Source organism: Barbus barbus (genome assembly GCF_936440315.1).
Source record: "Barbus barbus genome assembly, chromosome: 44".
NCBI lineage: Eukaryota > Metazoa > Chordata > Actinopteri > Cypriniformes > Cyprinidae > Barbus > Barbus barbus.
Genome location: NC_136722.1, coordinates 22,521,619 through 22,549,487, shown reverse-complemented (window position 1 = coordinate 22,549,487; position 27,869 = coordinate 22,521,619). Strand labels below are relative to the sequence as shown.

General features: G+C 40.7%; 1 protein-coding gene across 2 annotated transcripts in view; it reads left to right on the top strand.

The window, feature by feature from the left end:
* Positions 1-27,869, top strand: part of LOC306863324 (guanine nucleotide-binding protein G(s) subunit alpha-like) — a 35,172-nt gene that overhangs the window by 3,861 nt on the left and 3,442 nt on the right. The window contains exons 3-12 of one of the 2 annotated variants that reach the window (XM_079406581.1): positions 8,008-8,080; positions 10,253-10,307; positions 10,409-10,528; positions 14,313-14,410; positions 22,394-22,448; positions 22,542-22,615; positions 22,750-22,808; positions 23,237-23,357; positions 23,463-23,593; positions 23,925-23,992. In XM_079406581.1, coding sequence (XP_079262707.1) covers positions 8,008-8,080; positions 10,253-10,307; positions 10,409-10,528; positions 14,313-14,410; positions 22,394-22,448; positions 22,542-22,615; positions 22,750-22,808; positions 23,237-23,357; positions 23,463-23,593; positions 23,925-23,992 — 854 coding nt within the window. Of the gene's footprint in view, positions 1-8,007; positions 8,081-10,252; positions 10,308-10,408; positions 12,544-14,312; positions 14,411-22,393; positions 22,449-22,541; positions 22,616-22,749; positions 22,809-23,236; positions 23,358-23,462; positions 23,594-23,924; positions 23,993-27,869 lie in introns of both variants that reach the window. The other variant, XM_079406582.1, reaches the window with a different exon arrangement.

Here is a 27,869-nt window from a genome sequence, read left to right as displayed (position 1 = left end):
CACCTGTTGTATTCTAACCATCTGTCTGAGTCTGCTTCTCTAACAGAAGATCGGACCTAAACCGAGGGATACGGCAGGATGAGTCAGCCCGATCCATTCCAGGAACTCGTGGATAATCTTCGGCGAGATCTCCGCAACCTCACAACAATTCCGGTAACTCCCGTCACTAACAGCACTGACACTACCTCTTCTTCACCGTATGTGATTGCCAGTCCCATGGCCAAACCGGCACCCTTCTCTGGTGTGGCGGAGGTGTGCAACGGATTTCTCCTACAATGCTCACTCGCTCTGGAAATGCAGCCGCATCTCTACGCCACCTGTAAGCAGCTTTCATCATTTCCCTGCTTACAGGACGAGCGCTCCAGTGGGCTGAGACCATCTGGGCCCAATCCGGTACTGTGACACAATCTGCTAACAGTTTTATTAAACATTTCAGAGAAGTTTTCGGCCGGCCGGCCGGTGATTCATCTGTTGGAGGGCAATTGTATCATCTTCGTCAAGGATCTCTGTCTATAACTGACTATGCTCTCCGATTCAGAACCCTTGCAGCGGCCAGTGGCTGGAATGAGCACTCGGTCCTTACCACCTATCGGCAGGGACTGGACCCAAGTGTGCGGCTCCAGCTCTCTGCATACGATGACTCCCACGGCTTGGAGAGATTCATCCAACTCCCCATCAGGTGTGCCAACCGTATGCAGTCTTGCTTCTTGGAATCCCCAAATTCTCCCAGCTCTGCACTCCTTCGCCACCCAGCGACTCTCAGTACTCCAGAACCAGGCCACGAACCCATGCAAGTTGACCTAACCCGTCTTTCTTCCACTGAGCGGCAGAGGCGGCTGACCCAAGGCCTGTGTTTGTACTGCGGTGCCCAATTCGTCCTCCTCGACCGATGGTGAGTGTTATAAAGTCAATTGTGGCTAATATGCAGCCCCTCACTGCCATAGGCATTAGAGGCAGTAAGGATTACTGTGTTCCAGTACATGCCCTCCTCGATTCCGGGTCAGCCGGGAATTTAATCTCTGGAAGCCTCTGCCGCCAACTCAATCTCCCGATCACAGCGACCAAGACCACCTACCAAGTCCAGTTGATAAAAGGAAAACCCCTCAGTCGTAGACACATCAAATACAGTGCGGGTCCCATTCACCTTCAAGTTGGTCAGTTGCATGAGGAATCTATCCATCTCCTGGTTCTGGAGGGATCCACCACTGAGATCATTCTTGGGCGCCCTTGGTTCGTGCAACATGACCCCGTCATCTCATGGAGTACTGGTGAGGTTCTGAAGTGGGGCAACAAATGCTTTCCTGACTGTTTCCCTCATCTTCCCAGACCATCGACACGTTCCCCTCTGACGCTAATCATCAACTCGACCTCCATCGAGAGCCCAAAGGAGAAACAGTCAGTTGATATTCCAGCTTGCTACGCCCCCTTCAGCGACGTGTTCTGCCTGAAGAGAGCCTCCCAGCTGCCTCTGCACCGGCCATGGGACTGCGCCATAGATCCGTTAACGGGTGAGTCAGTGACCCGTGGAAGAATTTACCCACTCTCACTTCCTGAACAGAAGGCCATGGAGGAGTATATTGAAGAGGTTCTTCAACAAGGTTGCATCTGCCCTTCAACGTCCCCTGCTGCTTCGAGCTTTTTCTTCGTGGCCAAGAAGGACGGAGGCTTGCGGCATTGTATCGATTACCGGGCACTCAATAAGATCACCGTCAAATTCCGTTATCCTCTTCCTCTCGTCCCAGTGGCACTCGAACATCTCCGCGGAGCCACCGTCTTCTCCAAGTTGGACCTCCGCAGCGCGTATAACCTCATCCGGATACGCGAGGGGGACGAGTGGAAGACTACTGGCAACTAAGAGTATCGGGTGATGCCGTATGGATTAGTCAACGCCCCCTCCGTATTCCAAGACTTCATGCATGAGGTTCTCTTGGAGTTTCTCCATCGATTCTTCTTCGTCTACATAGATGACATTCTCATCTATTCCCGGAGCATGGCCGAACATCGCCACCACGTTGCGGAGGTCCTGAAATGCCTGAGGGAGTTCCAACTGTTTCTCAAGGCAGAAAAATGTTCCTTCCATCTACCCTCAGTGCAGTTCCTTGGATACTACATCGACAGCGGTGGCATCCAGATGGACGAGAGGAATGTGGAAGCCATTAAGACCTGGCCCACTCCTTCTACCATCAAGGAACTCCAACGCTTTCTAAGATTCTCCAACTTCTATAGAAGATTCATACATGACTACAGCATCATCACCAGCCCGCTCACCAACCTCCTGAAGAACAAGCCCAAGTCTCTGTCCTGGACACCTGCCGCACTGAAGCCTTCGAAACCCTCAAGGAAGCCTTCACAAGCGCTCCACTCCTCATCCATCCCAATCCTGGGAAGCCCTTCCTAGTAGAAGTAGACGCTTCTACCTCCGGAGTAGGAGCAGTCTTGTCTCAGCAGCAGGGGACTCCAGCCAAACTCCATCCATGCGCCGCCTTCTAGCCATCAAACTGGCTTTGGAGGAATGGAGGCATTGTTTGGAGGTTGCACAATATCCATTCATCGTCCTCACAGACCATAAAAACCTCCAATATCTGCGTGATGCTAAAAGACTTAATCCCCGACAGGCCCGGTGGGCGCTGTTTTTCACCCACTTCAACTTTACCATATCCTATCGTCCCGGTCCCAAGAATGTGAGGGCGGATGCTCTCCCCTGTTTCTACTCCCCAGAAGAGGTCTGTGAGGAACCAGAACCCATAATTCCAAAGGAAATCATCGCCAGCCCCATCCGGTGGAATGCCGAGTCAGACACCCCCTCCAATGTCTCCACACCTACTCCGCCGGGCTGCCCACCAGGTTTGCAATACATCACCAGAGCACGACGCACTCCACTTATTCACTCTGTGCACACATCTCTGGGCACGGCACTCTCTCGTTGCTGAAAGTTCGCTTCTGGTGGCCCAAACTCCTCCCGCTGCCCCTTCCCAACCGACCTTGGTCACACCTAGGAGTTGATTTCATCACTGATCTACCGGCCTCTGGTGGGTAATACCTGTGTCTTTGTTGTCATTGATCGATTCTCCAAGTCCTGTCGTCTGTTACCCCTCAAGGGTCTGCCCATAGCCATGGAGACGGCTATGCTTATGTTATTATGGGATCCCTGAAGATATTGTCTCTGATCGGGGACCGCAATTTATCTCCAAGGTATGGAAGGCCTTTTTCACTCTCCTAGGTGTGACCGTGAGCCTTTCGTCGGGATACCAACCCCATTCGAACGGGCAGACGGAGAGGACGATCCAGGAAATTGGGTGCTTCCTCCGAACCTTCTGCCATGGCCACCGGAACTCTTGGAACCAGTTCCTGGGCTGGGCCAAGTACGCGCAGAACTCTCTTAGCCAGCCATCCACTGGACTCACTCCCTTCCAGTGTGTACTCGGTTACCAGCCTCCTCTATTTCTGAGTCTGCTTCTCTAACAAGTTGGGCCTAAAGCATATATTGTTCTATTAAATTATGTCATTTATAATCCCTAAACCACAAATGCTTCTGTTTTCTATACTGTTAATACCCATTTGAACCACTAGGAAACATTTTCTTTTATATTTTTTTCACCTTGCATATTTCAGTGCAAGAGTTCAGTGCTTATACATTTTTCTTCATAATTTTAATTCATGTTTAAATGTATTTGCAAGCATGGTGCATATTTCTTGGTTTCCCACAGTTGCTTATTGGTTTAACAAAAGTCACGTTAGTTCACATGAATTTAAAAGCTTTTAATAGACATTTTATGAGAAGTGAAAGTCATATGTGTTCTTAAGTCTAAAATAGGAGAACTACAATTTTTTTAAGAAATTGCTTGTTGACATATATGATGATTTGATGAAATATTAATGTCTGACAGGATCAGGCCAAATAATTCACGTTATGAATATTGATGATGGTCAACCAGGCTTTCTTGTTGAAGCCACTGTTGGTTTCCTTTATATTATTCATTTATGTGGTGAAACTCAAGTCGGTGGTGAATTCAGTCCCTTTATGGTCTGGCTGTACCACTGGATTAAAAGGAGTTGTATAAAAACTCAAAAATAATAATTGTGGCTAGTTAAAGTGAGAGTCTGGTTTTAGCCAGACATAATTCAATTTCCTGTATGCTACAATAATCGGTATAATAACAGAACATCGCTCCCAGTTTAGTCAGCCTTAGAGGGAGAACTTTCAGTTTGTCAGGCTGAGAGACCATAAACCGTTTAAGACCTGCAAAACCAGCTTAGGTTTTCTACCCCCATCTTAAACCGGTCTAACAGACTTTGATACCCAGCCATACAGCTGCTACAATGTCACATTCGCTACACTTTACATTGTATCATTCTTTACTCGCATTGTTACGTCGAAACGTTCCATGTACGATCTCGTTCGTTACAGTGTTCCACCAGTCAGGAGGAGCGTCTCGCTGCAGCCCACAAGATCCAGGGGGCGTGGTTGGATCCAGATCCAACTCCTCCCACCTTACATTTACCTAAACCCACCCCATCTCCACCCCTAAACCTACCAATATGATGTCACACTTGGATGTGGGCGGGGTTGGATGTCCACCGCAGGATGCAGCGAGCCCTACTTGCCAGTCAGCGATACTTTGTAACAGTTTTGCTGGTTCTTAACCGCCATTACCAGGTGTGACAGACAGAGGCAGTGCTGAGTTACAGACTACAGCAGAGATACAGGCAGAGAATATCACAGAAAAATACAGAGAGGGCGAGAGAAGAGAAGGGAAGAGCGCCTGGCAGGGGCTCACAGAGACCCCCGGATTCAAAGGCAAGTTCATATCCCACCTTACCGATTGATATGTGATCAATTTAATCAATCCCTTCGCCTGATTGACGCCTGGGCTGCTTGAGACGTTGTTGTAACAGGGAGGAGAAACAAAATCCTTCCAGGTGTTACGGTTTAACTGGTTTCCGTGTTATCTGGTGACCAACTTCCTGGTTCAGGTCCTTCGCTCCAGATGTGATGGGACGACCGCAGCAGATTCGCCGATTCTGAAAGCACAAACTGACATGATATTAAGCTGTCTAATAACACTTGCTCATTACACGATTCTGGTATTCTTGTAATTATTACAAATTAATGGTATGATCGCCCGTAGCGGCTGAATTACAGAATAAAAAAATAAAAGTCTGTTTGGCATGGGTTTCGAAAATAGTAGCGCTGGTAGACGCCAGTAATGAACACACTGAGCTATATATATATATATATATATATATATATATATATATATATATATATACACACACACAGTCAGGTCCATAAATATTGGGACATCGACACAATTCTAACATTTTTGGCTCTATGTGAATGTGACTGTGAAGCGCCGTCCAGTGAGTTCTGAAGCATTTGGCTAAATATGAGCAGATAATATTGCCCGAAACACTTCAGAATTCATCCTGCTGCTTTTGTCAGCAGTCACATCATCAATAAATACAAGAGAACCAGTTCCACTGGCAGCCATACATGCCCACGCCATGACACTACCACCACCATGCTTCACTGATGAGGTGGTATGCTTAGGATCATGAGCAGTTCCTTTCCTTCTCCATACTCTTCTCTTCCCATCACTCTGGTACAAGTTGATCTTGGTCTCATCTGTCCATAGGATGTTGTTCCAGAACTGCGAAGGCTTTTTTAGATGTAATTCTCTAATCTGTCCTTCCTGTTTTTGAGGCTCACCAATGGTTTACATCTTGTGGTGAACCCTCTGTATTCACTCTGGTGAAGTCTTCTCTTGATTGTTGACTTTGACACACATGCACCTACCTCCTGGAGAGTGTTCTTGATCTGGCCAACTGTTGTGAAGGGTGTTTTCTTCACCAGGGAAAGAATTCTTAGGTCATCCACCACAGTTGTTTTCCGTGGTTTTCCGGGTCTTTTGGTGTTGCTGAGCTCACTGGTGCGTTCCTTCTTTTTAAGAATGTTCCAAACAGTTGTTTTGGCCACGCCTAATGTTTTTGCTATCTCTCTGATGGGTTTGTTTTGTTTTTTCAGCCTAATGATGGCTTGCTTCACTGATAGTGACTGCTCTTTGGCTCTCATCTTGACAGTTGACAGCAACAGATTCCAAATGCAAATAGCACACTTGAAATGAACTCTGGACCTTTTATCGGCTCATTGTAATTGGGATAATGAGGGAATAACACACACCTGGCCATGGAACAGCTCAGAAGCCAATTGTCCAATTACTTTTGGTCCCTTAACAAGTGGGAGGCACATATGCAAACTGTTGTAATTCCTACACCGTTCACCTGATTTGGATGTAAATACCCAGATTTTACTCTCAGCGTAACATTATGCAGCATGGCTGTGTTAATTTATGACCTGTTTGCTAGCCAAAATCTAGTTTTACTGTCACAATAAATTAACGTCATTCTCCAGCCAAAGCACTTCTAATGCTGCTGAATGATTATGATTTGATCATACGATCAGTCACAACGAATCCCATTAATGTAAACACTGTTATTGCATAACAACACCCCAAAGTTTAAGTCTAGTTCTATGTTGATCCAGTGGACCATTAAACACATTCTTACATTGGCAGGCTGCCCGCATACACTTCTTGTTTTACAATGTTAAAAAAAAACCAATAACATCTGCTAACTATCCAAGACAACCTTTAAAGTGTAACTACTAGTACTAGTAAAACACTACTAGTAATAATCAGGATTTCGATATGGACAAATATCTCTTAGCCACAATGTTTAAATAGAGGAAGGACAAATTTCCAAACTCTTTCAATCAATGCTCCACAAGTTCTTTCACAATCACAATCCCTTTTATTGCCAGATACAATGGGTTTACATGTACAAGGAATTTGTCTTTGTTTACTGGACAAAAATACAACAAAGAAATGAAATTATATAAATAAATAAATGGACGTTAATGCTCTAAGCAAATCCTGCTACAAAAGACAGTGTAGCTGAACTAAAAAACTAGATTTTGGCTAGCAAACAGGTCATAAGTTAACACAGCCATGCTGCATAATGTTACGCCGAGAGTAAAATCCTATTTGAATCCAAAAATCCGTGATTGAATCAATGCAGCTCGATATATATCATAGACTGTAAAAAAAGATGGACGACGTGTTGGGTAAGCGGTAAGCTTGAGGCGTTATATCTGACATACGAGACCCATACGAGGCTGTGTTTGACAGCTCAATCTACCATGAAGAACTGTTACGTTATGTGTAATTATGTTTTATAATGTTTGTATTTTGTTGGATGTTTTCTTTTTCTTGAGTTTCAGATCGCCGCTGATTTGCTAAGTGTTGCCGCCTAGCAACGGTAATTGGATGATCAGCTGGCGGTTCCCTTTAAAATGCCTCTTCCGTTTCTCAGAAGGGAGTTGGTGTGACTTCGGGCCGGTCGCACTGCTCTGGGCTTCCTGCTAGCCGCCAGACCAAAATGTGTTTCTAGTGTTTTTTTTGTCCTTTTCTTTCTTTGTTGCTTAGTTTGAAATGTGGTAGAAATGTAGGAGAGACCTGCCTTTTTGGTTTAAACCTCATTTTTCATGATGTTTATGTTTAGAGTAGTTTAGGTAAGGTTGGTTGTATTTATTTTTCTTTTCTTTGGGGTAGCTTATTTATATTGCCGTTTTATTTGATTAGATTGGTTTTTGTTTGTTATGTTGGCTTTGGGTCTCTCTGACGAAAAATGCCACTTAATGAATTCCTTTTATATTTAATTGTATTGCTTTAATGTTATTTTTCTGGTTGGGCTGTGGGTCCCTTTAGGAGATCCACTAATTATTGGTGTTTCCTTTTCTTTTTTTGTAATTCATAATAAATTTACTTTATAATTTATTGTGATTTGTTTGGGTTCTTTTTTGATCTGACGGCCTGCTGGAAGTCTTTTTGTTTTTTTTATTATTTACTGCGTCTCACCCCTAGCGGACGTAATAAGAACACACACCGTGATATCTGAAGTATCTGAGAGACTTTGCGTGTATTCACACGGCTGTGTTTGCTTTCCTAGGTGCTGGGGAATCGGGGAAAAGCACTATCGTGAAGCAGATGAGAATTCTTCACGTCAACGGGTTTAATGCGGAGTGAGTACCTGTTTACTGTACTGATGTTATATATGTGCATGGAAGGGCGTTATGTGAGTGCTGGGCCCTGTCTTCAGCCTCGGCATGGCGAAGGAAACCCTCATACATGCTGAAGCAGATACTGATGCTATCAGCTAGTGCCTCACTGCAACATCAACATCTGTGTTATATGCTCGCACAGAATCTGTATCTGTATGAGTGAGACTCCTAGACCAAATGTTCATCAGGTTTCATGCGTGTTTCTTTAAAATAGTTTTTGCATCCTGATAATAATTGTAATGGCATGTCTAAATGACACAACTTCATTAGATATATATATATACAGGTCCTTTTCAAAAAATTAGCATATTGTGATAAAGTTCATTATTTTCTGTAATGTACTGATAAACATTAGACTTTCATATATTTTAGATTCATTACAACACAACTGAAGTAGTTCAAGCCTTTTATTGTTTTAATATTGATGATTTTGGCATACAGCTCATGAAAACCCAAAATTCCTATCTCAAAAAATTAGCATATTTCATCCGACCAATAAAAGAAAAGTGTTTTTAATACAAAAAAAGTCAACCTTCAAATAATTATGTTCAGTTATGCACTCAATACTTGGTCGGGAATCCTTTTGCAGAAATGACTGCTTCAATGCGGCGTGGCATGGAGGCAATCAGCCTGTGGCACTGCTGAGGTGTTATGGAGGCCCAGGATGCTTCGATAGCGGCCTTAAGCTCATCCAGAGTGTTGGGTCTTGCGTCTCTCAACTTTCTCTTCACAATATCCCACAGATTCTCTATGGGGTTCAGGTCAGGAGAGTTGGCAGGCCAATTGAGCACAGTAATACCATGGTCAGTAAACCATTTACCAGTGGTTTTGGCACTGTGAGCAGGTGCCAGGTCGTGCTGAAAAATGAAATCATCTCCATAAAGCTTTTCAGCAGATGGAAGCATGAAGTGCTCCAAAATCTCCTGATAGCTAGCTGCATTGACCCTGTCCTTGATAAAACACAGTGGACCAACACCAGCATCACTGACTGTGGGTACTTGACACTGGACTTCAGGCATTTTGGCATTTCCCTCTCCCCAGTCTTCCTCCAGACTCTGGCACCTTGATTTCCGAATGACATGCAAAATTTGCTTTCATCCGAAAAAAGTACTTTGGACCACTGAGCAACAGTCCAGTGCTGCTTCTCTGTAGCCCAGGTCAGGCGCTTCTGCCGCTGTTTCTGGTTCAAAAGTGGCTTGACCTGGGGAATGCGGCACCTGTAGCCCATTTCCTGCACACGCCTGTACACGGTGGCTCTGGATGTTTCTACTCCAGACTCAGTCCACTGCTTCCGCAGGTCCCCCAAGGTCTGGAATCGGTCCTTCTCCACAATCTTCCTCAGGGTCCGGTCACCTCTTCTCGTTGTGCTGCGTTTTCTGCCACACTTTTTCCTTCCCACAGACTTCCCACTGAGGTGCCTTGATACAGCACTCTGGGAACAGCCTATTCGTTCAGAAATTTCTTTCTGTGTCTTACCCTCTTGGTTGAGGGTGTCAATGATGGCCTTCTGGACAGCAGTCAGGTCGGCAGTCTTACCCATGATTGCGGTTTTGAGTAATGAACCAGGCTGGGAGATTTTAAAAGCCTCAGGAATCTTTTGCAGGTGTTTAGAGTTAATTAGTTGATTCAGATGATTAGGTTAATAGCTCGTTTAGAGAACCTTTTCATGATATGCTAATTTTTTGAGATAGGAATTTTGGGTTTTCATGAGCTGTATGCCAAAATCATCAATATTAAAACAATAAAAGGCTTGAACTACTTCAGTTGTGTTGTAATGAATCTAAAATATATGAAAGTCTAATGTTTATCGGTACATTACAGAAAATAATGAACTTTATCACAATATGCTAATTTTTTGAAAAGGACCTGTATATATATGTGTAGTTTTTATGCTGTTTTTTTTTTTTTTAGCTGTCACTGTATGGAAAAGAGCTGAATGTAGATTCTGTGAAATATCTCATTTTGTGTTCCACAGAAAAAACTTTGGAAGGACATGAGGGGGATTAAATAAATGACAACATTGTAATTTAATTATTCCTGAACAAGTTGTTGGAGATTTGAAAATTCAGTCTTTGATTTTATTTTTTTCTATTTTACTGTCTTTTGACCAAATTTGAATGTTTTTTCATACAGGGAAAAGAAACAGAAAATTCAAGACATTCGCAAAAATGTGAAGGACTCCATCGTGGTGAGTGAGCCTCTCTCACATTCCTGATTTAGTTTCTAGAAGTTGTTTTCTAGATCGTATCTCTGTCTCACGGCTCATAACTCTTTGGGTTTTATTTCTAGACCATAGTGTCAGCAATGAGCACTTTAATACCACCCGTCCCACTCGCTAATCCAGAGGACCAGTTTAGGATCGACTATATCAGAAGCATAGCGCCGCTCTCTGACTTTGACTACACACAGGTAAGGAGCCTCATTTTCATAATTTACCCAGGATGCTTTGAATGCCATTTGAATTTGTGTAAATGTTCTCAGGTTTTTGAACCGCTTACCGAGAGGTTTTGTATGAGTCTTTTGATTTATGAAAATACCAGTTTGCATGATCTTTTTAAAATCACGTACTTGAGGTGAAGTTCCTGCTACTAGCTGGAAGTTTGATTGTTACTGTTAAAAGTTACAGATACTGGCTGCTTTGTTGCTGTTTGAGTTTTCCATTTAAATAGATGGTAAATATTATAATGTTTAACAGTAAGGATAAAAATTAGGTCTTAATTTTGTCAGCAGTTGGGATAAAGTTCTAGCATTTCTAGCAAACAACTAAAACTTTTAAAAATTAATTTACAGACATGCTCCATTATCATTTAGATGTGTTTTCATTTTTAACATTTAGTGTTTAGTGTAGTGTTTTTGGCAGTAGTTCAAATATTCTATTCTAAAATGTTTTTTTCTTCCTGAAACTATGCATTAATGCAGTTAGCATGTTGCTATGATAGCTTACGTTCTGTTTGCACTTTGTCATGCAGTGAAGTGAAGTGACATTCAGCCAAGTATGGTGACCCATACTCGGAATTCGTGCTCTGCATTTAACCCATCCAACGTGCACACATACAGCAGTGAACACACACACAGCAGTGAACACACACACACACCGTGAACATACACCCGGAGCAGTGGGCAGCCATTTTATGCTGCGGCGCCCGGGGAGCAGTTGGGGGTTCGGTGCCTTGCTCAAGGGCACCTCAGTCGTGGTATTGAGGGTGGAGAGAGCACTGGACATTCACTCCCCCCACCTACAATTCCTGCCGGCCGGAGACTCGAACCCGCAACCTTTGGATTACAAGTCCGACTCTCTAACCATTAGGCCACGACTTCCGATTGTTGTTGCATCTGTGGTTTGCTAGCACATTAGGTTGTTAAATTACAGGTTTGTGAGGGATATTTTGGGTTTATATGTAGAGTTTAATTTCCAGATTGACTAATCCAGGAGACTTTGACTAATCCACGGGACAGAGAAGGTTTTCACATTAAATGCATTTGCATCAATTACTTAAGTTGTCAATTGACTAAGTGTAATTCAGGACAAATATACAAATATAGTCTTTTTGCACTTGTCAGCGAGTGAAATTTAAGTGTAATTTAGACATGTTGTGTTTCATAAAGTAGCTGTGTGTTTTAGCTGTAGGTTGGCATAGGTTTACTGAACCTGGTATTTGTGTCAGTCATTAGAAGACACCAAAGTAATCTAAAAATTGTCAGTGTCATTTTCTCAGCTTTGCTTGTTTCAGAATCAGAATCAGAATGAGCTTTATTGGCCAAGGATGTTTACACATACAAGGAATTTGTTGTAGTGACAGAAGCTCTGCAGTGCAACAGAAAGACAGCAACAGGACACAGATAATAAAAGAATAACAACAATTAACCAAAAGGCAATGTACAAAGCAGCAAAAACACAATATATAATATAGACAACTATGTATGTACAGGTCAAGTATGTGCAAATTAGAAATGAGAAAATAAGGATAAAAGTGTGGTGAATGGATAGTGTATTATAGTTCCTCTGCTGGCGAAGAAAGTACAACCTCTGCTGGGACTTCCTGACAAAGGAGTCTATGTGAATATCCCACTTCAGGTCCTGAGAGATGGTGATGCCCAGGAATCTGAATGACTCCACTGCAGTCACAGTGCTGTTCATGATGGTGAGTGGGGGGAGTGCAGGGGGGTTTCTCCTGAAGTCCACTATCATCTCCACAGTTTTGAGCGTGTTAAGCTCCAGGTTGTTAAGACTGCACCAGACGGCCAGCTCCTTAACCTCCTGTCTGTAAGCAGAATCGTCACCGTCCTGGATGAGGCCGATCAGTTTGGTGTCGTCTGCAAACTTCAGGAGCTTGACAGAGGGGACTTTAGATGTGCAGTCATTGGTGTAGAGGGAGAAGAGCAGTGGGGAGAGAACGCAGCCCTGAGGAGCTCCAGTGCTGATGGTACGAGTGCTGGATGTGAATTTACCAAGCTTTACTAACTGCTGTCTGTCTGTCTGTCAGGAAGCTGTTTCAAGGTATCAAGTGAAATTTCACTGCTGGTTATACTCTGTATAATTGTGTATGTGACAAATAAAAAAAAATCTTGAATCTTGAAAACATTGGAATTGTTGTCCTGGGGAATTTTCAGTGAAATTTGTTGAATTTCGTCTGAACTGGCTGAATCAAACTGAAACTGACACTAATTATAAACCGTAGAAGTTCTCTCGCTGTCGTTCTGATTCTGTCTTTTAGCTTAGCATATGTTTCTGCTGTGCTTGAGTTTTGTTTTTAGCATCAAATGTGCAATGGGGTCAGTTATTTTTTTATTATTTTGTGGTGGTATTCTAGCACGATTAACGCCTTTTCAGAGAAGTTGGATGGTGAAATGGCAGATGTCTCGACTTTGGTTGCACACATGTTGGCTTTGTTTTTTTTTTAGACTGTCATTTTCAGACAATGTGGTTTCAGCTGAAATGGAGATTTATAATTAGACCGTTTTAGACCACAGATCTTTCCTCAGCTCTTGGATTTCTCTTTATTTAATTAATGGTACTCATGAATTCATAAATTTTAGAATGTTTGTACGGTTGGATTGAAAATACTTTAGTGAGTGATTTGTAGTTTACTCGTGGGTTCAACAGGTGATATTGACTGCTAACGTGTATGTTGTGTGTTATCTTAAAGGAATAATTCACCTAAAAATGGAATTTTGCTGAAAATGCATTCACCCTCAGGCCATTCAAGATGTAGATGAGTTTTATTCATCATTTAGCATTACATCACTTGCTCACCAATGGATGCTCTGCAGTGAATGGGTGCCGTCAGAATGAGAGTCCAAACAGCTGATAAAAACATCACAAGTAATCCACACCTCTTCAGTCCAGAATTTAACATCTTGAGAATGAAAAGCTGCATGTTTGTAATAAACAAAGACATCATTAAGATGCATTTAACGTCAAATCATTGCTTCCAGCTAAAATATGAGTCGTTTATCCATGATATCGCTTTCTTCAGGGAAAAAGTTGTTTCAAATTAATAATAAGAGAAATGTGCACCGATCAAGCACCGTTTACAACAGTTCTAAACAAAAATATGTCTGTATTTTGGCCAGAAGTTATGGTTTAAAAGAGTCGTGTGGATTTTTGTGAAGTTTTTATCAGCTGTTTGGACGGCACCCATTCACTGCTGAGGATCCATTGGTGAACGTGATGAAATCTTGGATTTGTTCCACTTTTTACATTTTAGCTCTTGTACCTTTAGGGTACCGTCCCAGTGACAGCTTTGTACCTTTCTTAAAACTGTATTTTACAGCGGTTCAAGAAATATTACAATTTTTCTAACAACATGTGGTCATAAGTTCTAAAAAGTACATGTCTGTAACAGCTAATGAAGCTAAAAAAGAATACATATTTCAGTACATTATGTAAAGTAGCAAACAAGTAGGAAATGAAACTAGCGTTTGAATGCTTGCATGATGAGATGTGCTCGGAGCAGCGGCGGGCCGGTGTGATCAGTCAGTCTATTTCCAGAACAGCCAAAAGGCTTTTAACCAAAACACATTTTATGAATGTAGCTGCAAGGATGTAGTGGTATCAGTTCAAGAAATATGTCTTAAATTAAATGAAGAGGCGAAATGAATGCTAATGTTATTGAAATTCAGTCATTTTGGCATGCAGATGCTCTACATTTGTAAGAAATTGTTGTTTTAAAGATGCTTGTTGTCTCCACAGGAGTTTTTCGATCATGCGAAGAAGCTCTGGGATGATGAAGGCGTTAAGGCGTGTTATGAACGCTCCAACGAATATCAACTAATCGACTGTGCGCATTAGTAAGTATAAGTTTAATCATACAATTACCTTGGTGTCTATGTTATGATGGGGACTTTTGGTTTTGTTTTGCTTATTGCTTAAGTTGCTGCTCCCAAAAAAGGTCTTGTATTCAAGAAGTAGACGAAAGCTTAATGTCTTCCTCTGTTGATAGTGCAAACAAACATCCAAGCTATTATCATAACTGTTACATAACTGTTTAGTGGTTCTGTTTATTTGGTGGTACTTCATCTTTGTTTCCAAATGCAATGACTTCAGTTTTCTCCTTGTTTAACTGAAGAAAGTTCTGGCACATCCAACTGTTAATTTCATCAATGCATTGGCAGAGGGAGTCAATGGGGCTGTAGTCATTTGGAGATAAGGCTAGGTAAATCTGGGTATCATCAGCATAGCTGTGATAGGCAATTTGGTTCTTCCTCATTATCTGACTTAGTGGGAGCATATACAGGCTAAACAAGAGCGGTGCAAGAATTGAGCCTTGTGGGACTCCACATGTCATGGCCGTCCACTTAGACTTATGCTCTCCTATACTCACATAATAACCTCTCCCTTCTAAGTATGACCTGAACCATTTGAGTGCCATCCCAGAAAGCCCGATCCAGTTTTCCAGTCTCTCTAGAAGTATGTTATGATCGACAGTGTCAAATGCAGCACTAAGATCTAGTAGTACCAGCACTGATATTTAGCCAGAATCAGAATTGAAGCGAATATCATTTATTATCTTAATGAGTGCTGTCTCTGTGCTGTGATGTGCTCGGAAACCAGATTGAAAATTGTCCAGGTATCCATTTGAGTTTAAGTAGTTGTTCAGCTGATTGGGTGGTGATGGCGCAGTGGATAAGACACATGCCTTTGGTGCAGTGTTAATTTCGTTGACTAAGACGACGACGAAAAATATTCGTCAACGAACCTTTTTTCTGTGACTAAGACGAGACGTTGACGAGCTAAAACTAATATCTGATGATAAAAACTATGACGAAATTTATGCGCGTCTTCGTTAACAAGAGGAGACGGGACTAAAATGTTATTTGAGGACTACCGGACATTCAAAATACATCCTATAGGCTAAGTTAACTGACTTGTCTTTCAAAATGTGCGTCTCCATCATTGGATAAGGGGCGTTTGCATATCTAGTCTCAGTATGGCAGCCGCAGTGGACGGATAGGTTACCAAAACGCGAACTATAGCGATCTAAAACAATGGCCTCAGCAACCGAAGGGTTAGGGAGTGGGTGACCAGACGTCCCGTTTTTCCCGGGAGTCACAATTCATTGTCGATTAACTTAAAGTCAGTGAAGGTGCGATAGGCGGAAACGCGCTGATAGAAGTGCTCTCTCTCGCGCGCGCTCCACTTCTTCAGTTCTCATACAGCGCGCGATCAGTTCTCAGCGCTCAAATACACACACAGCAGTCCACATGTCTCTCATGTAGAGTATCTCACGGAAATACAGTCGTGGTTTAAGTGCGCTTAAACAGGTGGGTGAAACTGAATGTATATCAGTAGGCTATTACATACATACCTTCCGTCTTAAATGGACAGCATTCCTAATTATCTGTCATAAATGTTAACCAACAAAAGATGTTAAATAAATGTATACTTGTTAAGTAAACCTACTGTATCTGAAAAATTAGTTTAATTTATATTTCTACCAAAAAATGAAAATTTATTCCAGTTTTTCCAAATTCAATCCTTGATTCAAATTTCTCATAACTAAGCTTAATTGATTTGGTCTAAAGAGAGAAGAATTGATGACTATTTTTGTTTGAATACTACATATAAAATAGCTTCCAAAATAAATGTTGGTAACTGCAGTTTGACTAAAAGTTGACAAAAGTTAGTCGACTAAAACTAGACTAAAACTATGAAAGACTCAAATGACTAAAACTAGACTAAAACTATGATAGACTCAAATGACTAAAACTAGACTAAAACTATGATAGACTCAAATGACTAAAATGTGACTAAGACTATTAAGCATTTTCGTCTCAAGATAAAGACTAAGACTAAATCAAAAATGCCTGCCAAAATTAACACTGCTTTGGTGTGAGAGACCCGGGTTCGAATCCACTGTGAGACACCAATGTGTCCCTGAGCAAGACACTTAACCCCTAGTTGCTCCAGAGGCGTGCGACCTCTGACATATATAGCAATTGTAAGTCGCTTTGGATAAAAGCGTCAGCTAAATGAATAAATGTAAATGATTAAAAACTACCTTTTCAATAATCTTACATATGAAAGGAAGATTTGATATGGGTCTATAGTTGCTCAACATGGTGTTATCAAGATTGCGCTTTTTCAGAAAGGGCTTAACAACTGCAGTTTTAAAACTTTTTTTGGAAAAGTCCCAGAAAGAAGTGAGGCGTTCACCACTTCTAAGAGATCAGCTTCTAAACAGTTAAGCACATTTTTGAAAAAGGATGTGGGAAGTGTGTCAAGATAGCAGGTTGAAGATTTAAGGTGCTGTACTATTCCTTCCAAAATTTTGTTATAAATTTTTTTTAAAACACACATAGTCACTTCTTTTTGAAATTGCGGTCGAATCTGTGTGACCTCTGCATAACTTGAGGATGTGCCAATCTCCTTTCTGATATTATTGATCTTCTCAGAAAAGAAGGAAGCAAACTCATTGCATTTGCTGTCGGAGAGCATTTCACTGGGAATCTGACTTGGGGGGGTTTGTCAGTCTCTCAACAGTCGCAAAAAGAGTGCGAGTGTTGTTTAAGTTACTGTTTATAAGGTTTGAAAAGAAAGTCTGTCTAGCTGTGGCTAGTTCCACATTGAAAGCATGAAGGCTGTCTTTATAGATGCTATAGTGAATTTCGAGTTTCGTCTTCCGCCACATCCGCTCAGCTTTTCTGCATTGTCTTTTTATGCTCTGAACTGCTGTTGATTTTCTCCAAAGTGATTTTTGTCTGCCAGTCTTCTTGCTGACCTTTATCGGAGCAATATCATCAATAGCTTTCTTAACTTTTGAGTTAAATGACTCCAGGAGAAGATCAACAGGGTCTGCAGAAATGCTTGGTGCTAATGATATTGCCTTCATGAATAGCGCACTAGTGTTCTCGTTAATGCATCTCTTTCTGATAGAGACAGATCTAGATTCAGTGGTGACTGAGATCTATATATCAAAGAAAATACAGAAGTGATCAGTGCTACATCTTTAATTACAATGGATGAGATGTTTAGACCTCTACTGATGAGTCAAAAGTGTTTAAAACAGTTATAATTTATTTTGTAGTTTTGATTTCTGCAGTATCTATGTGAATATTAAAATCCCCTGCAATAACAAAACAATCAAACTCTAAGGAAATCATTGATAACAGTTCACTGAACTCATCAACAAAGGCTGGAGAATATTTTGGAGGCCTGTAAATAATGATAAACAGGGTGCGTGGAGCATCTTTCAGCACAATACCTAGGTGTTCAAAAGACAAATACTGACCAAATGACATTTGCTTGCACTGATAAACGTCTTTAAACAGAGCAGCTACACCTCCACCTCTCCTAACAGTCCTGCAGACACTTATAAAATTAAGGTTAGGAGGGGCTGTTTCATTGAGGACTGTTGCACTGCAACTGTCTTCTAACCATGTTTCATTTAGAAACATAAAATCCAGGTTGTTTGTGGTTATTAAATCGTTGATCAGAAATGATTTATTTTTAAGTGAGCGAATGTTTAAAAATGCTAACTTGATGGAATGACATTTTGTCTCTACAGCAATCTTAGATTGATGCATTATAGGCCGCAGGTTAGATGGGTCAGCCGTACGGCTTGAGAAGGCCTTAGACTTTCTATCGCGTGATAAAACAGAAATAGAGGAGGCTACAGGCACACTGGGTTCCCGCTTTTTGTGTAAACATTTGTGAATGTTGTGGCTAATATAGCGGGGACCCGACACATATCACTGAGAGCTGTTATCAGTTGTTTTTGGTTCACCTACACCAGATGGAGAGGGGTTTGGGCCCTGGCATTGTGGCAGCGGCCGGAGAGCTCTCGCAGGAGGAGGAGGGTGAGCTGGGTCTGCAGTCTTTGGTGGTTGTGGGGCCCGCCGTTTTTTAGTTGATATCTGGGGGCTTGCAGCGAAAGAGTGGGAGAGTTTGGTCCAGCATACACCAGTTCCTCCATTTTCTGTGAGAAGCTTAGAAGTGGAGATGCAGGGGAGAGGGATAGTGTATCTGGTGAGCAGGGCTCTGGCTCTGGTGTTACCGGTGGCTGTGAGATGTTGTCCTGGCTTCCCTGGCTGTTTTCCAGAAAGTCGTCCTTGGGTGCTGAGTCTTGGAGCTGTTGTAATACGTCACAGTCTGCATGTGATGAGCTCTGTGGGCAGGGCTCAGCTGGGATGTCCATGAGCAGTGCTTGTTGTGGCTGCGTGGTGTCATCAGTATCCTTGTGGGATGTGTCAACCACATGTTGACTCAAAAGCTGGCATGAAGTCCTGTGGTCACTTATATTCTGTCCAGGTGTGAGTAGATTGGCACACACTGCTGAAGGATGACGGAGGGAGAAATAGATATTGTCCTTTACCACTCTTGCACCGAGTCTGTTTGGGTGGAGGCCATCCAGTTTAAACAGTTGTCTGTGGCCCCAGAAAAGATTGAAGTTGTCGATGAAGTTGACACCTTTTATACTGCAGGTTCTTTGTAGCCATGTATTTAGCCCAAGCAACCGTGAAAACATGTTAGTTCCCCTTGCTGGGAGTGGTCCACTGATGAACGACTGAACTTCAAGACTTTGAAGAGTTTCAAAGAGTTCACTGAAATCCTTCTTAAGGAGTTCTGACTGCTCCTACCGAATATCATTCTTCCCCACATGGATGATGACTCGATTTGCAGTCTTGTGCTTCATCAGAATGTTCCGAAGTTCTTTGTTCACATCAGAGACGGTTGCTTGAGGAAAGCAGTATGTAGTTGTAGTACTGCTACTGATGTTTCTGATAATAGCGTCACCCACTATCAGAGTCCTGGGCTCGGCTCCGCTCTGAGCTGAAAGCCGCTGTCTGCTCGACCTTGAGCGCCTGTTAGTAGCGATGTTAGATGCTGGCTGATTCGATCTGTGTTTAGTCACATTTGCGGATTCCTCACCCACATTCATTAATGCTTCAAATCTGTTCTCAAGATGTATAGGGGGTGGTAGGATACCAGTGTTTACAAGTCTTGTCATAGCCGTATCTGGGATAGAGGATGCTACAGCAGCAATACGAGATACTCGTGATAATCTGATGTCTTGATTGCCTTTGGGTCTCACTCCCTGTTTGTGCCATCGATTTGTCTGTCGATCTGTTTCGACTTTTTCCTCTACACTTTGTATAAACTGTTGAGATTCACTAGATTCACAGGACTCACTGGCTGTATGCTGAGGGGGTCCGTGATGACCATCTGCTGTGTGTTCCACCTGATTTGGAAGTCCAGCAAGTAACTGTTTCAAGAACCACAATCCTTTGTAGAAGTCTGTGGCAGTTTCTGCAGCAAGTAGATTCCACGAGAGGCATTTTCTCTCGTCTGTTTGAATGTAGACAGCTGTGTTTTTCCGTCTCTGGAATGTAAACTGCTGGGAAAGAGTCTTAATTTTCCCCAAAAAATGTGTTGTCTGAGCACTGTGCTGATCTGCTGAAGTTAAAATCTTAGAGAGATCTGAGAAAAGTGCAAAAATAGGGAGCAAAGCGCAGAGCAAGAGCAAGAGCGTCCGAACAGTAGCAAAGCCGGAAGCAAAAAAAAAAAAGCAGAAGAAATAATGTGCAACAAAATGAAAAACAAAAATGAGTTGGGAAGCCATTTGATTGAATGCCACAGTAAAATGTAAGGAATAGCAATGCTCAGGCAAACCGCTATAGAGCTGATGTCACGACAGCGTTAGAACCGGTTTCATAGAAAGAGAACAATGTGCACCAAATGAGTCGCTGTAGAAACTGAATACTTCAATGGTTGCGGTGCGCTCAAAACGAGAGACAACGCAAAAGCAATGACATGTGATATAAAACGTCCTCATGTATTAAAGAAGAGTGGCTTGATTATGTGCTGGAAATAGCGGAGGATGGCCAGAGAACAGTAACAAAGACATGTAAAGTCACACACAAGAATATTGTACAAACTGTACTTCATAACGATGTTTAGACAGCTATAGAAGAATTCATATGTTCACGTTTTTTTTATATTTAACTTGCAGATCTCAGCTTAAGTTTTGCTTTAGTTTGTATTCTATTCTATCAGTTTAAATAGTTTGTTTTGATAATATATTATGTTAGGGCTATATTATAAACCTGATAAATAATTGATCTTGTTTTTGAGTCTTTGACTTTGAGTCTCTTGCTCATCAAGGCTGTATTCATTTAAAAAATACAGAAAAAAACAGTGATATAGTGAAATATTGTTGCAATTTCTAATATTGGTTTCCTATTTTAATACCTATACTTTAAAATAGTATTTATTCCTGTGATCAAAGCTGAATTTTCAGCATCATTACTGCAGTCTTCAGTGTCACACGATCCTTCAGAAATCATTCTAATATACTGCTTTATTATCAGTGTTGAAACTGTTGTGCTGCTTCATATTTATTTGGAACCTGTGCTACTTTTTTCTTTGATTAATAAAAAGTTTAAAAGAACAGCATTTATTCAAAATATAAATATTTTCTAACAATTCAAGTCTTTACCATCAAGTTTTATCCATTTAACACATCCTTGCTGCAGAAAGTTTATTGAACTTTCTTTAAACTTTTTAAAAGTATCTTTAAAAAAGAAAAAAAAATTCTGACCCCAAACTTTTGAATAGCTTATATTTTAACACAAAATCTCTATTTTGACTAAACACTTTTCTTTTTAAATATCACGGGTCCCAAAAAATACAGTATAAAAAAAAAAAAGCAGTACAGCCGTTTCCAACATTGATTAAAAATCAGCATATTAGAATGATTTCTTAAGGATCATGTGACATTGAAAATACTGCTTGGCTTCACAGGAATTAATACAATTTTAAAGTATATTAAAATAGAAAAATTTATTTTAAATTGCAATAATATTTTGTGAAATAATATTCAGTATTTTTATCAAATAGATACAGCCTTGATGAGCACTTTTGAACTGCAGTGTATTGTACAGTAAAAATGTTTTCTCATGTAACCTAAAATGTACATCATTTAGTTACATCAAGGGTCAAATCAAATATAAATACCACATTAAAGTTAAAAGTTACACACTTTTTTGTGTGCGTGCTGTACAGGTCTGGTAGAAAGAATGTTTTTCCTCAGGTGCCTGAAATGTCCGCCCAATAGAGAAAAGTTTTGCTCAGCAAAAAACAAAAAATTAGAGGGAACATTGCTCCCACGGGTCCTTGAATTTGATACAACTAAACTGAAGAGTTTTTAAGGCCTTAGACCGTTTTAAATACGTTAAATGGTATAAGAAATAATTTTTCAAATTGTCTTAAATTAAGAATTCTGCAGATACCTTGTAAATAGAAAAATAAAACTCTTTCCTTGATATTCGCTGATATTTGTGTAGTGAAAATGTTTTTGATTGACATTTATGGCCTTTATTTTATTTGGGCTAGTTAAATGAATTTTCGGGCTACCAAAATCTGAAGAGTACCTGCCCGAAGGGCTACCAGGGATTTAGAAATTTTGCGAGCCCTGCATGATGGTCACAGAGTGTTGGGCTAATATTCTGCCTTTCTGCAGGGAAGTAAGAGAAAGATATGGGCTTGTTATCTAACATACTTCAGCTGCATACTTGCTGTAGGCCTGCTTTCAGGGGTTCGGTTCTCTTTCAGGTCCAATGAGTAGATCAGGTCCTGTGAATATATTTGATACAGCAACAGGTATATCTAGACCTTCAAAGGGCGTTGTTTCTTCGTTGATGGTTTCTGCTATTTTAGTACCGTTTGAGATTATGAAAGTAATAGTCACACTTGAGACACAATGAAATGTAATGACTAAATGTGTAAAATGATTTGCTTTTTCTTCATGCTTTTCTTTATTTGTGTCTTTGTAGCTTTCTTGACCGGATTGATGCAGTAAGACAAAGCGACTATACTCCAACAGACCAGGTACTTTTTCAGCTTTTTCTAGATGAGAAACTTCATGCGAGAAAGCTATTTTGCAGAAATGAACACACTTTTTCTCAATCTTTCTTCATTCAGGACTTGCTTCACTGCAGAGTGTTAACATCAGGGATTTTTGAGACGCGATTTCAAGTGGACAAAGTCAACTTTCAGTGAGTCCACTTCTGAGAAATGTATTAAAGATTGTGCAGTGGATATTACCTGTTTGGAGGTGTCGTGTTCATTTGTCCACAAGATGAACGCATTTCTCATCCTACAGCTTCATATCTGTGTTCTTCTCTTTCAGTATGTTTGATGTGGGAGGTCAGAGAGATGAAAGGAGAAAATGGATTCAGTGTTTTAATGGTAAATTGAGTGTGTGAATGAATGCTTGTGAGACACGTGCATGTTAAACTAGTTTAATGTTTGCTCTTCAACAGTTTCATTTTATATACTTTAAAGTGATATTTCACCCAAAAATGAAAATTCTGTCATGACTTATTTACCCTCATGTTGTTCCAAACCTGTATGAGTTTATTTCTTCTGTTGAGCACAAAAGAAGATATTTTGAACCAAACAGTTGCTGGTAGCCGTTGTCTTCAATAATATTCTTTCTGTACTATAGCTACCGTCAGCTGTTTGGTTACCAGCATTCTTCAAAATATCTTTTTTGTGACTAAGAATGACATTAGGGTGAAAAAATACCAGGGTTTTCAATGTTTGGATGAGCTATTTCTTTATGTACATTTAAACATCAGAAAATAATAAAACACACATGTTGTGCTGATTTGCAGACGTCACCGCGATCATCTTTGTGGTCGCGAGCAGCAGTTATAACATGGTCTTAAGGGAAGACAACAACACGAACAGGCTACAGGAAGCACTTGCTCTTTTTCGCAGTATCTGGAACAACAGGTGATGCCTTTGCTTTCTTATTCGTAATATATAACTTGCTTATAAGTGTAAGTGCAGGCTTTACTGACCCCCGTCTCTGAGTGTCTTTATTTCTTCTTTTCACAGATGGTTACGGACAATTTCTGTCATATTGTTCCTAAACAAACAAGACATGCTGGCAGAGAAAGTATTAGCTGGGAAATTCAAAATTGAAGATTATTTCCCTGAATATGCTTCTTACACCTTACCCGATAAAGGTTAGGCTTTTCACCCAGACACACACTGATCAAGATCCAGTAGTTCTCAAATACTGTAGTACTAAAGTTTTAGCTGTTAGTTGGCAAATAATGGACATGATCTATTTGTTGGTTAAAGGAAATATGAAAATACTGTCATGAAAAGGTGCACAAGCTCAATAAATGTATCATAAAAGTTGTCCACATGACTTGTGCACTATATTTGTGTGAGTTGAACTGGAGATTCAGATCTGTCAAATTCAAAATGATTTCATATTGTGAACTGGATTCATGTGCAGGTCAGTGTCAGCTTCTCTGTATATTAATCTGTCGAGTCTTTTCTATCTTTCAGTAACTCCTGAACCCGCTGAAGACCCCAGAGTGACAAAAGCCAAGTATTTCATTCGTGACAAATTTTTGGTTAGTATTTTCATTTTGTAATACACAGATGAAACAGTCCGATTTTAGACCGTTGTGATTTTCCTTTTCCGTTATGAAATGGAGGAAAACCCTGTTGATTTATATATGTATTTATTTAGATATACATTGCCCTCCATAAGTATTGGAACAGTAAAGACAAAATTGCTCTGTTGGCTGTGGAGCCAAGACATTTACAAATATGATTAAAATATGAATATTAGACAAAACTACAGAATGTCACATTTTATTATTGGGTGATTCAACACAGATGTTTTACCAGCTAAGAAGTTCAGCACTTTTAGAGTTCATCCCTCTATCTGATGTGAGCATAAGTATTGGAACAGTTGCCTCACAGGTCTTTCTAAGTGATCAGCTGTGTCCTGTTGCATTAATTCTTCAGATATTAAAAGCAGGGAATGTGTCGTATCAGTTATATCCATTACTTCTTGCATTCAATGATGACACACACAAACCAGGATGAAGATGAGGGAGCTGACTTTGAGAGAAAAGCAAGCAATTTGGATGCTAAAAGAAAAGAGGAAGTCAGTTAGAGCTATAGCAAAAACAAAGGGCATGGAGAAATCAAGAGTTTGGAAACCACCAGCAACCAACAACGACCTGATCGGCTGAGAAAACAACAGTAGCTGATGACAGACAAATCATAAAAGCTGTGAAAATGAATCCTAAAAGACGTGTCTGTAAAATCACCAACAACTTCCAGAAAGCTGGGGTGATGCTCTGACAATCTACTGTCCTCAGGAGACTTTGACACAGAATTACAGATGCTACACAGCAAGATGCAAACCTCTGACCAGCACCAAAAATAGAAAGGCAAGATTAGAGTTTGCAAAAAAGCACAAAGGTGAGCCAGAAGAGTTTTGGAACTGGTTATGGACTGATGAGACAAAGATGAACCTTTATCTAAGTAATGGGAAAGCAAAAATGTGGAGGAAAAAAAGGGAACTGCAATGATTCCAAGCATACAGCCTCATCTGTAAAGCATGGTGGAGGTGGTGTCATGGCATGGGCATGCATGGCTGCCTCTGGAACAGGCCCTCTCAACTTTACTGATGACTTAATGTATGATGACAGTAGCAGAATGAATTTGAAAGGGTACAAAACCATCTTGCCTACCAATATTCAAGAAAATGCCACCAGATTCATTGGGAAGTTCTTCATATTGCATGAGGACTATGACCCAAAACAACCTGCCAGTTCAGTCAAGGAATTTATAAGGGCAAAGAAATGGAAAGTCTTAGATTGCCCAAGTCAATCTCCAGATTTAAATCCGACTGAACATGAATTTCACCAGCTGGAGAGGAGAGTAAAGGCAGAAACTCCCCAAAACAAGCAACAATTGGGATTGGCTGCATTAAAGGCTGGGAAAAGCACTTCAAAGGATGAGACCAAGAGTCTGGTGATGTCTATGGGTCACAGACTCACTGCTGTGATTGTGTGCAAGGGATCTGCAACTAAATAATAGCTTTTAATCTTTTATATCTGCCTTATGTTCAACTGTCCCAATACGTATGCTCACATCAATGAGTGGGATGAACCCATAGACATCACCAGACTCTTGGTCTCATCCTTTGAAGTGCTTTTCCTAGCCTTTAATGCAGCCAATTCCAATTGTTGCTTGTTTTGGGGAGTTTCTGCCTTTACTCTCCTCTTTCTTCAGTATATACGTATATATATGTATGTATGTATATACAAACCCGATTCCAAAAAAAGTTGGGACACTGTACAAATTACGAATAAAAAAGGAATGCAATAATTTACAAATCTCATAAACTTATATTTTATTCACAATAGAATATAGATAACATATCAAATGTTGAAAGTGAGACATTTTGAAATGTCATGCCAAATATTGGCTCATTTTGGATTTCATGAGAGCTACACATTCCAAAAAAGTTGGAACAGGTAGCAATAAGAGGCCAGAAAAGTTAAATGTACATATAAGGAACAGCTGGAGGACCAATTTGCAACTTATTAGGTCAATTGGCAACATGATTGGGTATAAAAAGAGCCTCTCAGAGTGGCAGTGTCTCTCAGAAGGCAAGATGGCAAGAGGATCACCAATTCCCCCAATGCTGCGGCGAAAAATAGTGGAGCAATATCAGAAAGGAGTTTCTCAGAGAAAAATTGCAAAGAGTTTGAAGTTATCATCATCTACAGTGCATAATATCATCCAAAGATTCAGAGAATCTGGAACAATCTCTGTGCGTAAGGGTCAAGGCCGGAAAACCATACTGGATGCCCGTGATCTTCGGGCCCTTAGACGGCACTGCATCACATACAGGAATGCTACTGTAATGGAAATCACAACATGGGCTCAGGAATACTTCCATAAAACATTGTCGGTAAACACAATCCACCGTGCCATTCGCCGTTGCCAGCTAAAACTCTATAGGTCAAAAAAGAAGCCATATCTAAACACGATCCAGAAGTGCAGGCGTTTTCTCTGGGCCAAGGCTTATTTAAAATGGACTGTGGCAAAGTGGAAAACTGTTCTGTGGTCAGACGAATCAAAATTTGAAGTTCTTTTTGGAAAATTGGGACGCCATGTCATCCGGACTAAAGAGGACAAGGACAACCCAAGTTGTTATCAGCGCTCAGTTCAGAAGCCTGCATCTCTGATGGTATGGGGTTGCATGAGTGCGTGTGGCATGGGCAGCTTACACATCTGGAAAGGCACCATCAATGCTGAAAGGTATATCCAAGTTCTAGAACAACATATGCTCCCATCCAGACGTTGTCTCTTTCAGGGAAGACCTTGCATTTTCCAACATGACAATGCCAGACCACATACTGCATCAATTACAACATCATGGCTGCGTAGAAGGAGGATCCGGGTACTGAAATGGCCAGCTTGCAGTCCAGATCTTTCACCCATAGAAAACAATTGGCGCATCATAAAGAGGAAGATGTGACAAAGAAGACCAAAGTCAGTTGAGCACCTAGAAGCCTGTATTAGACAAGAATGGGACAACATTCCTATTCCTAAACTTGAGCAACTTGTCTCCTCAGTCCCCAGACGTTTGCATAGTGTTATAAAAAGAAGAGGGGATGCCACACAGTGGTAAACTTGGCCTTGTCCCAACTTTTTTGAGATGTGTTGATGCCATGAAATTTAAAATAAACTTATTTTTCCCTTAAAATGATAAATTTTCTCAGTTTAAACATTTGATATGTTATCTATGTTGTATTCTGAATAAAATATTGAAATTTGAAACTTCCACATCATTGCATTCTGTTTTTATTCACAATTTGTACAGTATCCCAACTTTTTTGGAATCGGGTTTGTATATATATGTGTGTGTGTGTATATATATATGAGAACACATCAGCATTAAATTATTGAAATATTATTTGGGATTTATTAATCACAACGATTACACTAGTTACAGTGTGTATATATATATATATATATATATATATATATATATATATATATATAGTTTTAAGTAAAATCAGCAAAGACCGTGCAAAAGAAAGATTGGATTGGATTCAATTTATTGTCATTGCACATGTAGGTACAAGGCAACGAAATGCAATAGAGAAGAAGAATACAGCACAACATGAGGAAAGAAAGGAGAAAAAAATAATCCTCACACTATGCTCCTAAACGGGAGTACAGTGTGAGAACAGACAAAAACCTCAGCATAGAGAACAATCAATACAGGAACACACAACTTGCAGTAGGGTGAGAGTAATCCAGTTCAGACGAACAGCCATCCGGTCTGCAGCCATTACAGCGCCAACACAAACCCGTTTATCGGACTGACGGGAAGAAGCGGCAAAGGCGTTGGATGGGGGTAATGGGAGGTGAATGAATATCTGTATGTATGAGCGTATGAGTGTGTGTATGTGTAAG